Genomic DNA, 18,197 nt, shown 5'->3' on the forward strand with positions numbered 1-18,197 from the left:
GTTCCTTGAACTAGTGAGAATAACTATAAATAAACCATTTTAGAGATGGAAATACAAAGCCGTGTCCGCAATTTCAACTTAAAATTATTTTCAAAAAAAATTTGTCATTATGGATACTTGATAGTTATAATGCATAAGTGCCATGACAATAAATATTGAAGCACAAACTAACTCTCTAAATTGGTAACATATTTTTTTTGACGTTTTTGAAAAACAAAACTTGTATTTTTTTATCTCTCTATATGGCAGCCCTGATTGATATTTTAAATAATAAATATCATTTGGTAACACTATACATCCTGATGCAAATATTTTTAAATTTGAATCGAATTAAATTGGCAAAGTTAGAAGTTAATCCATTCTATAGAATTGCTTTTCATTCTGCAGAAGATTTTCAAGCAATAAAATTAAAAAATGCATCAAAAAATAGATGTTGAAGTTTCCTTATCATCTCCAAAATCATCGTACAATTTGAATATGTTGAAACAGCAATTATTGGAAATATTATCAAACTGCGAACCCGCAGAGTTCGAAAAAGATTTGGCCAATAATTATAAAAAAAATCCTGATTTGGAGGGAAGCATTCAGTCAATAACATTACCAGAAAATTTAAATGGGAAGCCTGATGATATTGAGAGTTATAATTTTTACTTTTATCACCTTTATAGCAGATCATGTGAAGATGAAATGATTGATAACTTAGATGACGAAGACGAAACATGCGCATCAAATCACTGGATTTTACCAAATAAGTAAAATTATTTAGGAAAACTTTATAACATTTTAATATTCATATCTTTAAGGGAATTTGAAGGACTTTATGAAAGTTTAGTTTACGATAATCACATTAAAGACGAAATATTAAGATTTGCTCAAAGTGCCATAATTTTTGGAAATTATAATGTTAATAAGAACCTAATTAGTTGTAATCGACTTATATTACTACATGGACCACCAGGAACCGGGAAGACAAGTTTGTGCAAAGCAATTGCTCATAAGTTATCAATACGTTTAAATTCAATCTACAAGTTTACACATTTTATTGAAATAAATAGCCATAGTTTATTTTCAAAATGGTTTTCGGAAAGTGGAAAACTTGTTGCAAAATTGTTTGCCAAAATTCGAGAAATGATTTCACAACCAAATAGTTTAGTGTGCGTTCTGATTGATGAAGTAGAGTCTATAGCATATGACAGAGGCAGTTTATCTGGTGAACCTAAAGATGCCCTGCGAGTGGTTAATGCTGTTTTAACTCAATTAGATCAATTGAAACATTATTCTAATGTTATGGTGTTTGCTACTTCTAATTTAATGGATACTATCGACATAGCTTTTATTGATAGAGTGGACTTGAAAAAACTTATTACTTTCCCATCTGCAAAAGCAATATTTAATATCTACATTTCGGCAATAAAAGATTTAAGCAGAGTTGGTTTAATAAATGTACTGGATAATAATATAAAAACATTTGATGATCTACAACTCATAAATAAAGCAGATAATACCAAAACTGATGACCTTCTAAAGGAGATTGTTGATGCAAGCGTTGGGCTTAGTGGCCGAGTTCTTAGAAAAATTCCATTTTTAGCTCATACATCTATTCATCATTCACCAACTCAAATAAATAAAGTAAATCTTGATTGTTTTTTAAGTTGTATGTTAAAAGTTATACATGAAAGAAAAAGTGCAAATTAAATAATACCATAAATTTTATAAAAAAAAAATTTACTTATAAAAATTTGATTTATACACAATTTGGTAATCGCAACAAAATTGTTGACAATAAATGAGAACCTAAACCTTATGAGAGTTAAATAACAAATAATTTAATTTCAGAAATTAAATTTTTGATAATACACTAAAACATTTCTATTCTTACAACTCTTAAAACTAAAATTATTGCATTAATCAATATCTCTACCATGTATCGATTGGCAGTGCCTACGTAAATGAGATTTTTTTCCATAACCTTTTGTGCAAAATTCACACAAGTATCTTTTCTGTCCCAAATGTAGCATTTCATGTGGATCAAGCTCATATTTAAAAGCAAATTTTAAATTACAAAACTTGCATGTGAATTCTCTGTCTTCATAACTTAGATGTATAGTTTTTGAGTGTTTGTTTAACGCACCTGAAGTTTTGAATCTGAGTCCACAATCTACGCATAAATGCTTGCACTCATTATAATGAGCGTAAAGTTCATGGTACCGCTTTCGTTCTTTACTTTTAAATATTTTACCACAATTTTCGAATGTACATTTCACCTTTTGACCAGTAGTATGCTTATTTGATATATGAGCTTTTAAACTACCATCGTTATTAAATGTTGCAGGACATATTTTACATTTAAAAGGTCGATCATCTGTATGTTTTCTTAAATGTTTCTTTAATCCAGATGAATACTGAAAACTCATACCACATTCTTTGCAGGTATTCAAAAATTGTTCATGCTTAATGACATGTTGCTTATAAAATAACTCTGTTTTAAAAATTTTCTCGCAATATGTACAAGTTAGTATTTTATCTGGTTTATCGAAAGTTTTTTCACCAATTATCGGCAATCTTTTAACAACATATTCTCCTAAGCGTCGTTTTTCTTCACTGTACTCTTTGTGGTAATTTGGAACGTGTGCATAAACATCTGGAACCACCATAAAGCATACGGGACATTTCCCACATTTTCTACGTGCTTTATGTGATTCGAATGTTTTTACTGAGAATGATTTTCCGCAGTAATTGCACATTGTTTTCTCTCCTTCATAGTTTTCGGGTGCGCTTTCTTCTTCCTTTTCCTCCTCCGTTTGATCATTTTTCTCTAGTTCTTCATTATTCGTGATAACAAATTCTTCTTTTTCAGGGTTAATTTTCTTACTTGATTGCTTCTTTTGACCACTTTTCACCCCAGAACTACCCTTTCCAGGAATTATAGCTTTTCTTAAGCGCCTCTTTTCCTCACAATATTCTACATGGTTTGTTTTCAAATGTTTATATAAATCCGTATATTTATAAGAACAGACAGGACAAGGCCCACATTTTTTACGTGCTTTGTGTTTTTCTAGTATATCAACAGGAAATGCTTTGTCACAATGCTCACATACACCATTTTCAGAATTATCATTAATAGAAACTTCATCCTGATCCTCCTGCATTTGACCCTTAATTTCAATCAGTGGTTCTTCAACTTCATAATTTACTTCTTCAAAATCATACTGACCCACGTCATCCATAGATTGATCGTCATTTTCCGAAAATTCCTCTTTTTTCATTTCATCTGCTGAAAAAGTGGTTTCTCCCCAGTTGGATTCATTTTCCTTTTCATATTCTTCCACATTCTCTAGTTTCACCTCTCTTTCGGTGCATTCCGAATTATTGGCGTTTTTAATTATACTTCTATCTTTTATCCCCTTTTCTTTAGAATTATTAGTGCCTATTTCTTTTTCTGTACACAGCGGATCTAGATGTAACTTTAAGACATGCTGCTGAAATTCACTATAGTCAATTATTTCTTGTTCACAACGAGTACAAGTTATGAAAAAGATTTTATTTTCTCTTAAAAAAACTTGACCGTAGGGTTTCATTTTTAATCTACTAACTTTGTTTAGAATTTATTTTTTTATTAAAATTTTTATTTTGTTATTTTTCATAATTTTGGTACATACTTTTGACAACAGTAAAGGTTCGAGTCTCGTTAATTTATTTTCAATACTCCTTTACTTAGAATAAAACTTTCGATCATTATCGAAAATCTTAATGCTCCTGGTTTCTAGATTATAAAAAAATTAATTTTTCAATCGCCCTTAAATATTCCTATTTGTATACATATATGTACAATAGGATATCTCTGCTCTAAGGTACTATAACTAATTTTACATACGGCAAAATCTTAGATAGTTTACACATACGACAAAATCTACTTTGACAAAATCGTACTTTTTACATATACGACAAAATTTCATATCGACTATGTGATTCCACTCAGACTTTATTAAATTTAAAATTTTATATAATAACTCTGAAAAAAGCTTTATAACTCTTTATATTTCATTTCGCTTTTTATTCACTTTCAAATTTGAATTCTTCGTTTTTATAATAGATATTTCATTTTCCAATAAGATTACTCGTTTTTCCAATGGGATTTTTGCATTTTTCTCAGATTATCAACTGATCGTTTCGCCTCACCTTCAAAAAACAAAGTGAATAAAGTCCTTGATATTGTCGTATATGTTAGAATACCTTGCAAACTTTATTCCAATTTGTGCAGAAAATAATAATATGGTGACACTGTATTTTAAAAGTTTAAATTTATGTAAAATGAAACGTTGAAATGTTTTTAGAGACATGTCACGGTTTTAGCAACATAAAATATGGAAAAAATATCCCGCCTAAGTAAACGGAGTTTTCACCATTCATGGGTGTGTGGTGAGATGAATACAAAGACGATCGATTTTAAATTTGCAAATTTCTCTTTACATTTCATAACGCAAAGTTAGCTCACATTTCGCCTATTTCATACCCAAACAAAAACCTTGCATTTTGCTTATAGTTAAATTGAAGAGACTTTGTTATATTTTCCTTTATTTTATACAACTGAAATTGTACTTTTCAAATAAGTCATCAGTACTACACGTCGATACATCGATTATTTTGAACTGGTTCTTTGGTTTTAATAAATAATTAATTTGTTGTGCCAACCCTTGAGATTGTTTGCTGAATTCAGTAAACTAAAACAAATTATAATCAAACAGTGAACTAAAACAAACTAAAAAAATTAAAATATAGTTCAATAAACAAAAGCTATCAATAACAAATTTTTTACAAATATACCACAATCATAGATATATTTATTAAATAATAATGTAATTTGTCCAACAAAGGTGACATCATATATGACATGCATTTACAATTAACTCTATTGAATTAAACTTTACAAGACCAATGGTATCAAAATGTAAAAAATGAGCAAGAGTGCATACAAAAATAAACCTTGATGAAATCCAAAACCGAAATGAAATCGAAAACCGAAATGAAATCAATGCAATAGAGCAAGCAAGATGCACTTTCAGGAAAATGCTGAAAGTAAGAACTTTAAAATGCTATGTATGAACAATTTTATTGTATTTTGTAGAAACCTGGACTTTAACCAAGAGAGAAGAAAAAATAATAGAATATGTGTGATGAATCCATAGTTGTAAATATCTCAATTTTCTTTGTATTAATTCAGGAATCATTAAAAATATAAGAGTACAGAAAAAACATGAAAAACAATATGCAAAAAGTTGTAAATTTTTTAGCATATGTATGTATGCATCTACGTAAATACATATATGAAAGTTAAAATTACTATATGAAGAAATTCTTATTACACATAATATGTATTTCTTTAATAGAAAATTACATTTACTGACTCTTTTCTACTTCGACATACATGGCTCCTTTTCGTTTATGGAAACGAAGATGCTCTTTAAAAGATTTTTTGGTTATATATCCTTTATTACATATCCCACAAAAATATTGGTTTTGTCCTATATGAATCATTTCATGTTCATTTAGTTCGAAATTAAAAGCAAATTTTTTCTCACAATATTTACAAGAAAATGGTCTATCTTCATATTTCATATGCTTTTTTTTTACATGCTCATTTAATGCACCTGACGTTCGAAATATTAACCCACAGTCCTTGCACATTCTTCTGTATTTGCTAGTATGCGCGTAAACTTCATGGTATCTTCTTCTTGCTTTTGTTTTAAATACTTTATCACAATTCTCATAGGAGCACTTCAAATTTAAACCTTCTGTATGTCTAGTTAAAATGTGCTCTTTCAAGTTACTACTTACAGAAAATGATACAGGACATATTTTGCATTTATACGGTTTTTCTCCAGTATGTATAAGCAAATGTTTCTTTAATTGGTCAAATCGCAAAAAACGTTTTTCGCAAAATTTACAAATATTATTTTCTTCATGCTGTTTTATGTGCTTATTATAAGTAGTTGCCGTCTTAAATATTCTGCTACAATATATGCATTTTCTAACAAAACCATTTGAAATATTTTTTAATCGATTTGCATTTTTTGTTTGAGATTCCTGCTCTATTCTCTTCATTATTAAGTCTGTTTCGGAAAGTGGAACCCTTTTAAAAAGCTTTTCCTTTAATAACTTCTTTTCTTCTGCATATTCCTTGTGATATTTTGTCATATGTGTATTCAAATCTCCAACGATGGAAAAACATAAAGTACATTTTCCACACCTGTATTCTTGTTTATGTGCTTCTAAGTTTATTGGCGAAAAAAGTTCACCGCAGTATATGCATGCTAGATGGATTTTATTTTCATCATTTATTTGATCGAGATTCCTGAGGTTTGAATTTTTCGTAGAAAGCGACGTTTCAGTTTCTCCACTTTTTAATTTCTGAATTTTATTTCTTTCCCAAGTAGGTTCTCCTAACATTTTTTTATTTTCGTAATAGGCTTTATGAAAGCGTTTTATATGAGCGTATACATCCGCCTTGGGCAAAGAGCAAACTGGACAATATCCACACTTTTTACGCTCTTTATGTCTTTCAAAGATTTCTAAAATATAATAAGGTTGATCGCATCTTGAACAATGTATAGGTTCATTGTTAATTAGATTATTATCATAATTTTCGTTTTCTGTTTTATCATTCGTTAGATGACTTGAATCGTCACTTTCTGAAAAATAGTTTTCGTAATTTCTTTTTAAACTTGTTCCAATTTTCGTGCCTAATTTTTCAAATAAAGACTGTTCAATATTATTTTTTTTATTTGTAAACTCTACAGATTCTGCTTGTACATTAGAATTCGCTTTTTCACACTCTAATTTAGTGGTTTCAACATTTTCATTTTTATCATCGTTTTGGTAGAGGATGCCTGAATTTTTAGTTTTGACAGGAAATAATGTTCCAATTTCATCATTTGATTCAAAAATTTTAATTATTCCCCTAACAGGTTCACCTAACTTCCTTTTATTTTCATAATATTCTGTGTGGAAGCGCTTCACATGTGCGTATACATCTGCTTTTGGCAAAGAACAAACTGGACAATATCCACATTTTCTGTGCGCTGTATGTCTTTTGAAATTTTCTAAAATATAATATAGTTGATCGCATCTTTTACATCGTATGGCATCTTTGTTCTTTGGGTTATCATAATTTTCATTTATTGTTTTATTTAAACCTCCACTTTGTGAAAAATAATTAAACGATGTATAAGATTGGTTGTTATTTTCATCATTTTTGAAATGTATAGATTCTGTTTGCAAATTTGGAACAGAATTTAAATATTTGAGTTCATTAGTTTCAATGTTGTTAATTTTATTTTCAACTTTATCATATGAGAGTGCCTGTATATGATTTTCTAAAACATGATTTATATATTCATTATAGTCTTCGGATATTCTTTCACAATTTGTACATATTAATATAAAATTGTCTTTATGTGTCAAAAACACTTCACCAAATTTTTTCATTTTTAATTTTATAATTTTATCAAATTTATTAAAATTCTGATATGATTCATTGACAGTTTGATAACAATTGTTTACTTCCTCAGGGGACTGCACAGGATTTATTGGTATGTCATATTATAATGTGAAGCTCAGTTATCATGGCTAAGGTTGTTATAAAAAAAAATAATGTACTAAAATTAATGTTTCATATATTTTGTTTTGCAAGTAAACGACTGATTTTTAGTATGGTTTTTTATTTCAAATTTCACATTTATTTATTTTTTTATTTATTTATTTAAATTTCAATTTTTACTAAATTAAATATTTTTATATAATGTATTAAATAATAAATGTCAAAATAAAATTGTGTCATCCAGTTCAGCTCAGCTGGCATTAGGATGACAATGAGCCAAAGTTTATTTGTTAACACATTAGGTTGTGTTGTCTTTTGTCAATTGTTAACTTCTGCAACTCCTCCATTCCAATTTTCAACTCCTTTGTATGCTTAAAATAAATTTCTGAGCAACATATGAAAAATTTAAATTTTAAATTTAATTCTGATTTAAATATATTTTAGAGTAATTCCGTATCTTTGCGAATCACTATGTCAGGCATTATAAAAATATTGTGAGATATTCCCCTCTATTATGTATATCGGTATCGGCCGATAAACGATAATTTATCGGCAAAATTTTGTGTTTGTATTACCAACATTGTTTATCGGTAAATTTTATCGGAGTCGGGAAAGCTTTTTTTCCCTGTATAGGAAACGTATTAGCTGGTATTATGAAAACGATAAATTGTCGGGTTTTCACCGATTTAAAAGCGGGTACAAATTTTTAGACGACAGATTTTTTTTTTGTAAAATCTTCATTTTATCAAGGAAACTGGTGTAATTAATTGCTTTTTTAAAATGTAAGCATTTTTTCTAAATTATTTTCTTTCAAAATGTTATTCATATATTTTATTTAGGAGTAAAATCGTAAGCAACAAAAAACAAATTGCGCGGTTAGTAGAAAAAATGGAAGAGGACTTAAACCTGGCAAGGAATGATAATCTGAAATTCTGGATAAACCTAAAAAATGTGTACATATTATATAAATAATAAAATAAAATAGGTACATAAACATACATTTTGTTGTCTAAATCCAATGGATTAGTTGAATCTCTTATATGTCGTCTTTGAATAGCTTGCGTTTCTTCACTTTCAAAATATAATGCACGTGACATTTTCCCGATATATGTATACTTTTATTTTACAAATTTAACAGAAAATAATTTTCTTACTACAACTTTTTAGCACATCAAAACCAAATTCAAAATAGTTTTAAAAATTTTTTGAAAATAACTTTTGAAAGAAAACAAATGTCATTAGAAAAAAAAACATTTTCTCCAATTTACAAAAACAAAAATTTGTATGAAAAAGCTTCTTTTAATCGGTTGAAATATTTTTATCGGTATCGGTTCATAATACAGAAGAAACCCAAAACCGATGAGAACTGCCGATAATATATCGGCCGATACCGATGTTCATAATAGAGGGGATTGAGAGCAAAAAATGGTACACTGAGACACTGAGCAAAAAAATGTGCCGAAAATAATTTTAGTAATGCCATATACATTTATCGGTCCTGAAGTTTTTTTCTAAATACTGCGATGAGCCAGTTGCATAAATGTGTATTATAAATGTTTTATGTTTTCGAAGCATTCTGATAAAAATATTTTTTTATTTTTTTTCGTTACATTTTTGGAATCTTTGTTGCTTTCATTTTATTTACACATGTCACAAAATGAAAGCTGCCCATAAAAATAAATTTTTTACAATCTTTCTTCTTACAGATTTTTCAATGCGTGTTTAACACTATTGTGCTAAAAATGCACTTAGTACAATATTGTATAAAATCTGTTATGCCAAGTTTGGCATTAAAAACAGTAATATCCCAACACTGTTCCAAATCTGTTTTTCTGTCAGCCGTAGTTTTGTCAATGTTGTTTTTATTTTGATTCGAATTGTTATTAATTTAAAAAAATATTTAAGACTTGGGAAAAAATCTAATAATTTTTTTAAACAATTCTAAAATGAAGAAATATGGGGAAATTTTTTTAACATCTAAAACATGTTTTACTTTAACCTGTACGCATTGTGAAAGAGCAACTGAAAACTACAATGAATTCTTGAAACATGTTTTAGAAAACCATATAGATCCGCTTTCGTGTGACATTAAAATTGAAGAAAACCTTTCTGAATGTGAAAACCCTATTGTAAATCTACAAGAAGAAGCAGTAGAATTTAAAAGTGAAAATCATGATATTGAAGAATGTGTATGGAAGAACTTAAACACCAAATTTGATACAAGTTGTAAAACGGACGAGGATAATATTTTTTCAGAAACTGAAGTTTCAATTAACCCATACGTCGATAATGCAATAAGTAAAAAATATGATACCCCAACGAATAAAAACGTCATACATTGTAAAATGTGCAATCAGCTGTACAATAATTTAGAGCTTTTTGAAAAACATAAATCGCGTAATAAGTATGGGTACTGTCCAATTTGTTCTGTGTCAATCGCAGATGTATGTTCGCATATAAGAAACTTTCATAAAGATTATTACGAAAATGGGAAAACGTTACGGGAACCTGTTAGAGAAACAAAGGAAGGCCAGGAGCCTGAGGATAAAAATAAAATATTACCAACCCTTGGAAATGAAAACAAATGCAATCTTAATAGAATAAATGATAAAGATCCAAATATTGAAGGCAGTTCATCAGAGCACGTGAGCCAAAAACCGAATTTACAAGAGGAAGCCACAGAATCCAAAAGTGAACCAGAAAGCAGTGATGAAATATCAAAGGGGGAAGTGGGTACCTTCAACACGGAGATTGATAAAAATAATGGTGACATGAATTTTTCGGAAAGTGAAGATTCCAGTTATATGTGCGCTGATAATATGATAGTCGAAAATCATAATCCTGCAGAACAAGATATAATGCATTGTCCGAGGTGTGACCGACTTTATTCTCTTGAAATTTTAAAAAGACATAAAGAGCGTAAAAAGTGTGGATATTGTCCAATATGTTCTTTACCAAAATCAAATGTATACGCACATATAAAACGTTTCCACAGGGATCATTACGAAAATAAAAAAAATTTAGTAGAATCTTGGCTAAGTAGTAAATATAAGAAATTGAAAAATGAGAAAACAGGAATATCACTTCCTTCTAAAATTGTTAACTCAACTAGTTTCGACCAAAAAAATGATGCAAATAGTGTCCATTCCGCATGCGAATATTGTGGTAACTTATATTCTCCATTAAAATTGGAAGCCCATCTTCGAACATACAGATGTGGGAAGTGTGTGTTATGTGGTTCAATTGTTAGAAATTTATATAAACACACGATGAAATATCATAAGGAATACGCAGAAGAGAAAAAATTACTAGGAGAGAAAATCTTTCAAAGAGTACCACTTTCTGAAGTGAGTTTATTAATGCAGAAGCAAGAAGCTCAAAAAAAAACTGAAAAACAGGAGGAATTTATAAATGACAAGGATAATATCCGCAAGGTTTGCGATTATTGTGGTAAACAATTTTCTCCATTAAAATTGAAAAACCATCTAAAATTGTACAGATGTGGGAAATGTGTTTTATGTGGTTTAATCGTTGGGGATTTGTATATCCATATGGCGAAAAATCATAAGGAATACGCGGTGGAGAAGAAACTATTAAATGAAAAACTTTTTAACAGAATACCCCTTTCCGAAGCGCACTTATTAATGGAGAAGTCAGAAGGAGAAATTGTAAAAAAAACTGAAAATCAGTGGGTGTGGGATCCAGTAAATGGTAAAAATAAAATCCTTTCACAATGTGTATATTGTGGCAAACTATTTGCTCCATTAAATTTTGAAGCTCATCTAAGAACATACAGATGTGGAAAATGCATTTTATGTGGCTCAATCGTTACAGATTTGTATTTACACATGACGAAAAATCACAAGGAATACGCAGAAGAAAAGAAGCTGTTAAAAGAAAAGCTTTTTAATAGGGTACCACTTTCCGAAACTGACTTGATGATGAAGAAGTCAGAACAAGAAACTTCAAAAGGAAATGGTAATCAATTGAAAAATAGTTCTGTTGGTTACGCTATGAAATGTTTATATTGTAAAAAAATATTTAAATTGAAAACTTATTTTATAAAACATATGAAACATCATGAAGAAAATAACGTTTGTAAATTTTGTAAAAAGCGGTTTTTGCGAGCAGAACATCTTAAAAGACATTTGCTAATACATACTGGCGAAAGACCATACAAATGCAAAGTTTGTTCAGCGTCTTTTAAAGAGCCTACTCACTTAAAGGAACATTCTCAAGCAAAACACACAGAAGGTTTGAATTTCAAATGCACCTATGAAAACTGTGGTAAAGAATTTAAAACAAAAAAGAGAAGAAAATATCATGAAAATTACGTGCATACAAGAAAATATCGAAGAATGTGTACCGAGTGTGGGTTAATATGCCTAAATGCAAGTAGGTTGAGTGCGCATAAAAAAAGGAAGCATACTGAATATGATGATAGACAATTTTCTTGTAAATATTGTGAGAAAAAATTTGCTTTCAATTGCGATCTAAATGAACATGAAATGATTCATGCAGGAGAAAAACAATATTTTTGTGAAATATGTAACAAAGGATATATAACTAAAGGCTCGTTTCAAAAGCATTGTCGTTCTCATAAAAAAAAAGCAGCTATAAATGCCGAAATAGAAAAGAGTTAGCTAATGTAATTTTGTTCCAACGCTGGAAGATTATAACCTAAGGAGTGTAACGAAATTTTTCATGTTTTGTTTATTACTCTAATGGTTTTGAAAATTATTTGTAATGCATTTCTACAATACTCAACTTTCATATCAAGGATATCTTTATTCAACTGCCAACGGTTTTTCTATGAAAAATCTTATAGAAGTAAAAATTATTTATGACAATTCAATAAATTATTTTATTTAATTAAGATTTTTAAAATTGAAATGTCACACATATGTATGTATGTACATAATATTTATTTTTTATTTTTCATAAATCCCAAAAAATTTTTTATAGTACCAAATTTAAGAACAAATTTATTTTAAAAATAAGAGTGAAAATTTATTGTCATTAATTTTTTTTTTGATTTCTGATTTGGATCGAATTGAAATCGTGATATTTTTACTTCTAACCTTTTTTAATTTAATTTCAATTTCAAAGAGTTCGTGAAGATTTTTTTTATCGAATCTTGAAAAGGAAAATTTTGAATAAAATAAAGATTCTTGGGTTAACCTATTTGGCAGTACTGAACCCTATTTAAATTTGACAGTTTTGAATTTCACAGCATACTCTTTTTTAAAGAAAAGAACAGCGCCAATAGGTACTAACTGTTGCAACACGAACTATGCTTTGCAGACTGCAGTACTCTCCAAGTTGGCTGCCTTTGCTTTCAAGTTATCTGTGGTAATAGTGCAAGTGCATAATAAACACAATATTTATTTCTTAATCTTGCCTAGTTCCTAGTTTAGATTTTATTTGGTTCAAATTATTATTATTTTATAAATATTATGCATAAGATATTGCAACAAATTCTAATAAAATTTAATAAATCTTTTAAACAAATCTAGAATGGAGAAATACGGGGAAGTTTTTTTAACATCTAAAACATGTTTTACATTAATCTGTACGCATTGTGAAAGAGCAACAGAAAACTACAATGAATTCTTGAACCATGTTTTAGAAAACCATATAGATCCACTCTCGTGTGAACTTAAAATCGAAGACTGTCATTCTGAACATGAAAATCCAATTTTAAATCTACAGGTTGAAGTTCTAGAATTGAATACTGATAATGATGATTCTGAAGAATTTATATGGAAAAACTCAAACATGGAAGTTGATAAAAGTTTTAAAATAGATGATTTGGAAAATGATTTTTCAGATAGTGAAGATTCAAGTTATCAGCATACTGATAATGCATTATATGGAAACTATGATAGTCCAATAAAAAATGTCTTACATTGTCAAACATGCAACCAGCCATATTATAATTTAGATGTTTTTGAAAGACATAAAGCACGTAATAGGTGCGGATATTGCCCAGTTTGTTTAGTGCCAATCGCAGATGTATGGGCACATGTAAAAAATTTTCATAAAGATCGTTACAAAGATAGAAAAATGTTACGGCAGTCAGTTAATGAAATGAAGGAATGCCGGGAGTCCGAAAATGAAACTGAAATATTACTAACCATTGGAAAAGCAAACTCATGCAACATCAACACAACAATTGATAAGAATGAAAACTTTGAAGGCAGTCCATCAAAGCACGTGAATCAAGAACCAAATTTACAAGAAGAATCCACAGAATTCAAAAGTGACAACGAAAGCCTTGAAATATATATAGAGGAAGTGCATAGCTCTGATACGGAGATTGATATAAAATCTAAAAATAATGGCTATATGAATTTTTTAGAAAGTGAAGATCCCAGTCATACATGCGCTGATAATAGAATAAACGAAAATGATAATCCGGATGATCCGGTGTATTGTGTTTATTGTGGTGAACTATTTTCTCCATTGTACTTAAAAGCCCATTTAAAACAATACAGATGTGGGAAATGCACTTTATGCTCTTCAATCGTTGGAAACTTGTATGCTCACATGACAAAAGATCATAAGGAATACGCAGAAGAGAGGAAGCTATTAAAACAAAAAATTTTTGAAAGAGTACCACTTTCCGAAGCGGAATTATTAAAAAAAATAGAAGAAAAAACAAGAAGTGAAAATGAAAATCAATTAAAAAATATCTTCGTTACGAAATGTATATATTGTAAGAAAATATTTAAGTCAAAACCTCATTATATGAAGCATATGAAACGTCATGAAGAAAATAATACTTGCAAATATTGCGGAAAGCGATTTTTGAGATTTGATAGATTAAAATATCATTTAAGAATGCATACTGACGAAAAGCCGTACAAATGCAAATTTTGTTCAGCGTCATTTAAGGATCTCGAACACGTGCGAGAACACTCTCGAACAAGACACACGGAAGGTTTGAATTTGAAGTGCACCTATGAAAACTGTGATAAAGTATTTAAAACAAAAAAGAGAAGAAAATATCATGAAAATTACGCGCACACAAGTAAATATAGAAGAATGTGTAACGATTGTGGATTAATATTTCTAACATCAAGTAGATTGAATGTTCACATGAAAAAGAAGCACACCAAATATGAAGATAGAAAATTTTCTTGTACACATTGTGAAAAAAAATTTCCCTTCAAATCTGATTTGACTGACCATGAAAGGATACACTTGGGAAAAAAACAATTTTTCTGTGAAATATGCGAGAAGGGATTTGTAACAAAAAAATCTTTTTATAAGCATAAACAATATCATAAAAAAAAATCAGTCACGGATTTAAAAGCAAATTAACAAATTTGTTTGCATGTGTGTACAGTATTTTCAAATCAATTTTAATTTTAAAATTTTCCACCAAATAAAATTGTGTTACTAATTATTTCTAATTTTGATTCTTTAGTTTTTTATTAATTTCAGGATGTATCTTGATAAAATTGTCATATCCATTTACTACTTTATAACTGCTTTACACCAGTGACTTGCCAAAAATTTAATAACTGTGGTCATATTAATATGGTAATATGAAGCAGATAATAACACATCATAAACAAAATATAATTATTACAAAAATTTAGAAGACCCACTCACAGGACAATTTTTATCGTGATGCAGTATCGATAAAAAAACACAACAAAATAACTAAGAAGTCAAGCTTAGATGAAAAGAACATATCAGAAAAAGAAAACAGAATTATAAAACAAATATAGATATACAACATCCAGCTCTGGACAAACGTATCTGAAACACATACAAACGTAACAGGACAAAGCCCTTCGTAATATGGTTTGTGTTCCGTGAATTTTCATAATGGTGACGGTTGTAGAGATTTGGATACCGCCAAAGTGAGTGATAAAAAAAGAACTGCATCATAAAACAAAAAGCGCGTTTAAAGTACCATATAAATATTAAGGCCCCTGTATTTGTGCAGTGTATGTATTGTTAAGACAGCAAACGAACGAGATCTTTCAATTTAGCCTAAAGTGCACTTCGTGTCTTCCTTCATGGAGTTTAGAAATAAAAAACGATAGAACAAAACTAATTTTTAGTAAGTTTGACTAGTTTTAGGACAACTCAACTGATAGATTTGACAATTGCCCACATCTCTTTGTTTTATATTGTATGAAGAATAGGCGAAGAAGTACATTTTGGTACATTGATTTGTTATCCCTTTTAGGTGCGCATTTGAACAAATACCACACATTGTAAACAATAGAGATCATTTTTAAAAGTAAATTTTTGTTTGAGTTTCATTAATGAAACACACAACACCATCATATTTGAAGGGAAGAAAACCTTCAAGTTATTTTCAATTATTTTTGAAAAAATATAAAGTGTTCGTATCTTGCAAGCATTTAATCCTGTTCCAGAAAATTTTGCAATAAGAATCGCTCGTGATATTTAGATTTTCCTAATACGTCCTTCAAAGGTTTCAAATAAAAACTCAAATTTAAATATCCTAATCTGTTTTAATTACTATATTAGCTGCGGTTCCATGGACAGTACGGCAATGTCTATCAAAAGATTTTCTAGCTATAAATCCTTTAGAGCAAATTTCACAGTGGTATCGGTTTTTCCTTAGATGCATCATTTCATGAGGTGTTAATTCAAATTTGAAAGCAAATCTCTTTTCACAAAATTTACAAGGAAACGGTCTGTCTTCATATTTAATATGCTTCTTTTTTGTGTGTTCATTCAATGAACCTGAATTCTTAAAGGTTAAACCACATTCTTTGCATAAATTTTTGTACTTGTTATTGTGAGTGTATTGTTCGTGATATCTTCTTCTCGCCTTTGTTTTAAATATTTTATTACAGTTGTCATATGTACACTTCAAGTTCAAACCTTCTGTGTGCCGATTTATGAAATGATCCTTTAAATTACCACTTTCATTAAATGATGCAGAACATGTTTCACATTTGTATGGTTTTTCACCGGTATGCAATCTTAAATGAGTTTTCAAGCGGGATATGTGTTTAAATCGCTTTCCACAAAATTCACAGGTGTCCGACTTTGTTTCGTGTTGTTTTATATGTTTCATATAATGTGTTTCGCGTTTAAATATCATTTCACAATAAATACATGAAAGTTTAATATCTAAATTTCTTGTAGTTTTTTTTAAGGGACTAAAATTTCCTTGAGTTTCATTCTTTATGTTTTTCGTTAATAGTTCTTCTTCAGTGAGAGGTAATCTTTTCACAATCTGTTCGCACAAACTTTTTTTTTCTTCCACGTATTCTTTATGAAATTTGGGAAAGTGTCTATATAAATCTGCTACAATTAAAAAACATAGAGGACACTTTCCACACTTCCTCTGGCGCTGATGCGCCTCAAAATATCCTGGAGAAAATGATTCTCCGCAGTATAAGCAACGTACCTGAGTCTCATTTTTATTATTTTTATTTAAAGTGCTTTGATTTACAACTTCATTTTTAGTTTTTTCTTTAGAATCGAGAGCTTCACTCTTTATAATGGTTTCCTCTGACTTTTTTTTATTTTCGTAATAATCTTTGTGGTTACATTTTTTATGTTGTGCCAAACTTCCATATTTTAAGGAACAGATAGAACAACAACTATTTTTAAAACTGTAATATTTATTACATATTGTATTCTGTATTAACCCATCTTCAATCGGGTTTTTGCAATTTTCCTTGTCGATGTTGGAGTGATGAGTTGAATCACTTCCCAAACTGTCATTATCTTCTCCATTTTTTTTAACACTTACATCAATTTGCATGATTGATTTAGAATTGTAGATAACACATTGCGATTTTTCGTTATTTACATCACATAAATCTACAGTTTTAATTATATTTTCAAACTTGTTACATGAAAGTGGATCTATGTGATCTTCCAAAACATGACTTAAGAAATCCTTATAATCTTCTAGCGTTTTTTCACAATGTGTACAAATTACTATAAAAGTTCTTTTTGATGTCAAGAAAACTTGTCCATATTTCTCCATTCTTAAATTCGTTACTTTAAATTTAATTAATTCTTTGCTTTCATTTGTTTTTGCCAACAATTATGTATTTATTAATTTTGGATGTGTTACACAAGATAAACGAAAGAGGAATGACATTTTTTCGATTCTCGAAGCTTTTTGTAAATTGGGCCTATTTACACAACGTTGCAATTACGATTAAATATTTTAATTTAATTTGCAATTATATTGAGATGCAAAATAAATTTTAACAAAATTCCCAACACCTAAAAAAATATATCAACTCCAGCAAAAGAGTTCTCAAAATTTTTATGTAGCCAAAATCTACTACCGTGAATATCAAAGTATATTACGTTAGTAACCACTTAATTTTGTGAATTTGTAGTATCACTAAGAATTGTTAAACGTCATTAAAGAGTAAGAACTATCGATCGCGCATTCGATAGATAGTTTTACTGTTATTTGATAATAATTTGACAGTTGCGATTTTTTTATTTATAAAAGTGAATTTTAGTAAACAAAAACTTAAAAATACGTAACAAAATAGTTTAAATTCACATCATACACTTTTTAATTTTTGCTATTGTCCTTATAAAAATTATTTTAATATTAAAATTTTACTAAACT

General features: G+C 29.1%; 4 protein-coding genes across 4 annotated transcripts; 2 read left to right on the forward strand and 2 right to left on the reverse strand.

Annotated features, from left to right (window-relative positions):
* The first annotated feature begins 344 nt into the window (after nt 1-344).
* Nucleotides 345-1,800, forward strand: LOC129615627 (pachytene checkpoint protein 2 homolog). The gene is made up of 2 exons (XM_055530939.1): nt 345-752; nt 804-1,800. The coding sequence occupies exons 1-2, from the start codon at nt 415-417 to the stop codon at nt 1,693-1,695; spliced, it is 1,230 nt and encodes a 409-aa protein (XP_055386914.1). The 5' UTR covers nt 345-414; the 3' UTR covers nt 1,696-1,800.
* On the reverse strand, nt 1,764-17,674 carry LOC129615559 (zinc finger protein 729-like). The gene is made up of 4 exons (XM_055530812.1): nt 16,089-17,674; nt 6,811-7,152; nt 5,589-6,759; nt 1,764-3,592 (listed from the first exon to the last, which is right to left on the reverse strand). The coding sequence occupies exons 1-4, from the start codon at nt 17,589-17,591 to the stop codon at nt 1,905-1,907; spliced, it is 4,704 nt and encodes a 1,567-aa protein (XP_055386787.1). The 5' UTR covers nt 17,592-17,674; the 3' UTR covers nt 1,764-1,904.
* LOC129615625 (zinc finger protein 675-like) lies at nt 5,004-7,531 on the reverse strand. Its single transcript, XM_055530937.1, has one exon. It carries the CDS (start codon nt 7,483-7,485, stop codon nt 5,398-5,400), a length of 2,088 nt encoding a protein of 695 aa, XP_055386912.1. The 5' UTR covers nt 7,486-7,531; the 3' UTR covers nt 5,004-5,397.
* On the forward strand, nt 12,976-15,015 carry LOC129615626 (zinc finger protein 675-like). Its single transcript, XM_055530938.1, has one exon. The coding sequence runs from the start codon at nt 13,115-13,117 to the stop codon at nt 14,921-14,923; it is 1,809 nt and encodes a 602-aa protein (XP_055386913.1). The 5' UTR covers nt 12,976-13,114; the 3' UTR covers nt 14,924-15,015.
* Nucleotides 17,675-18,197: the final 523 nt, after the last annotated feature.

This window comes from Condylostylus longicornis, unplaced genomic scaffold (genome assembly GCF_029603195.1).
Source record: "Condylostylus longicornis isolate FDR11 unplaced genomic scaffold, ASM2960319v2 ptg000137l, whole genome shotgun sequence".
NCBI lineage: Eukaryota > Metazoa > Arthropoda > Insecta > Diptera > Dolichopodidae > Condylostylus > Condylostylus longicornis.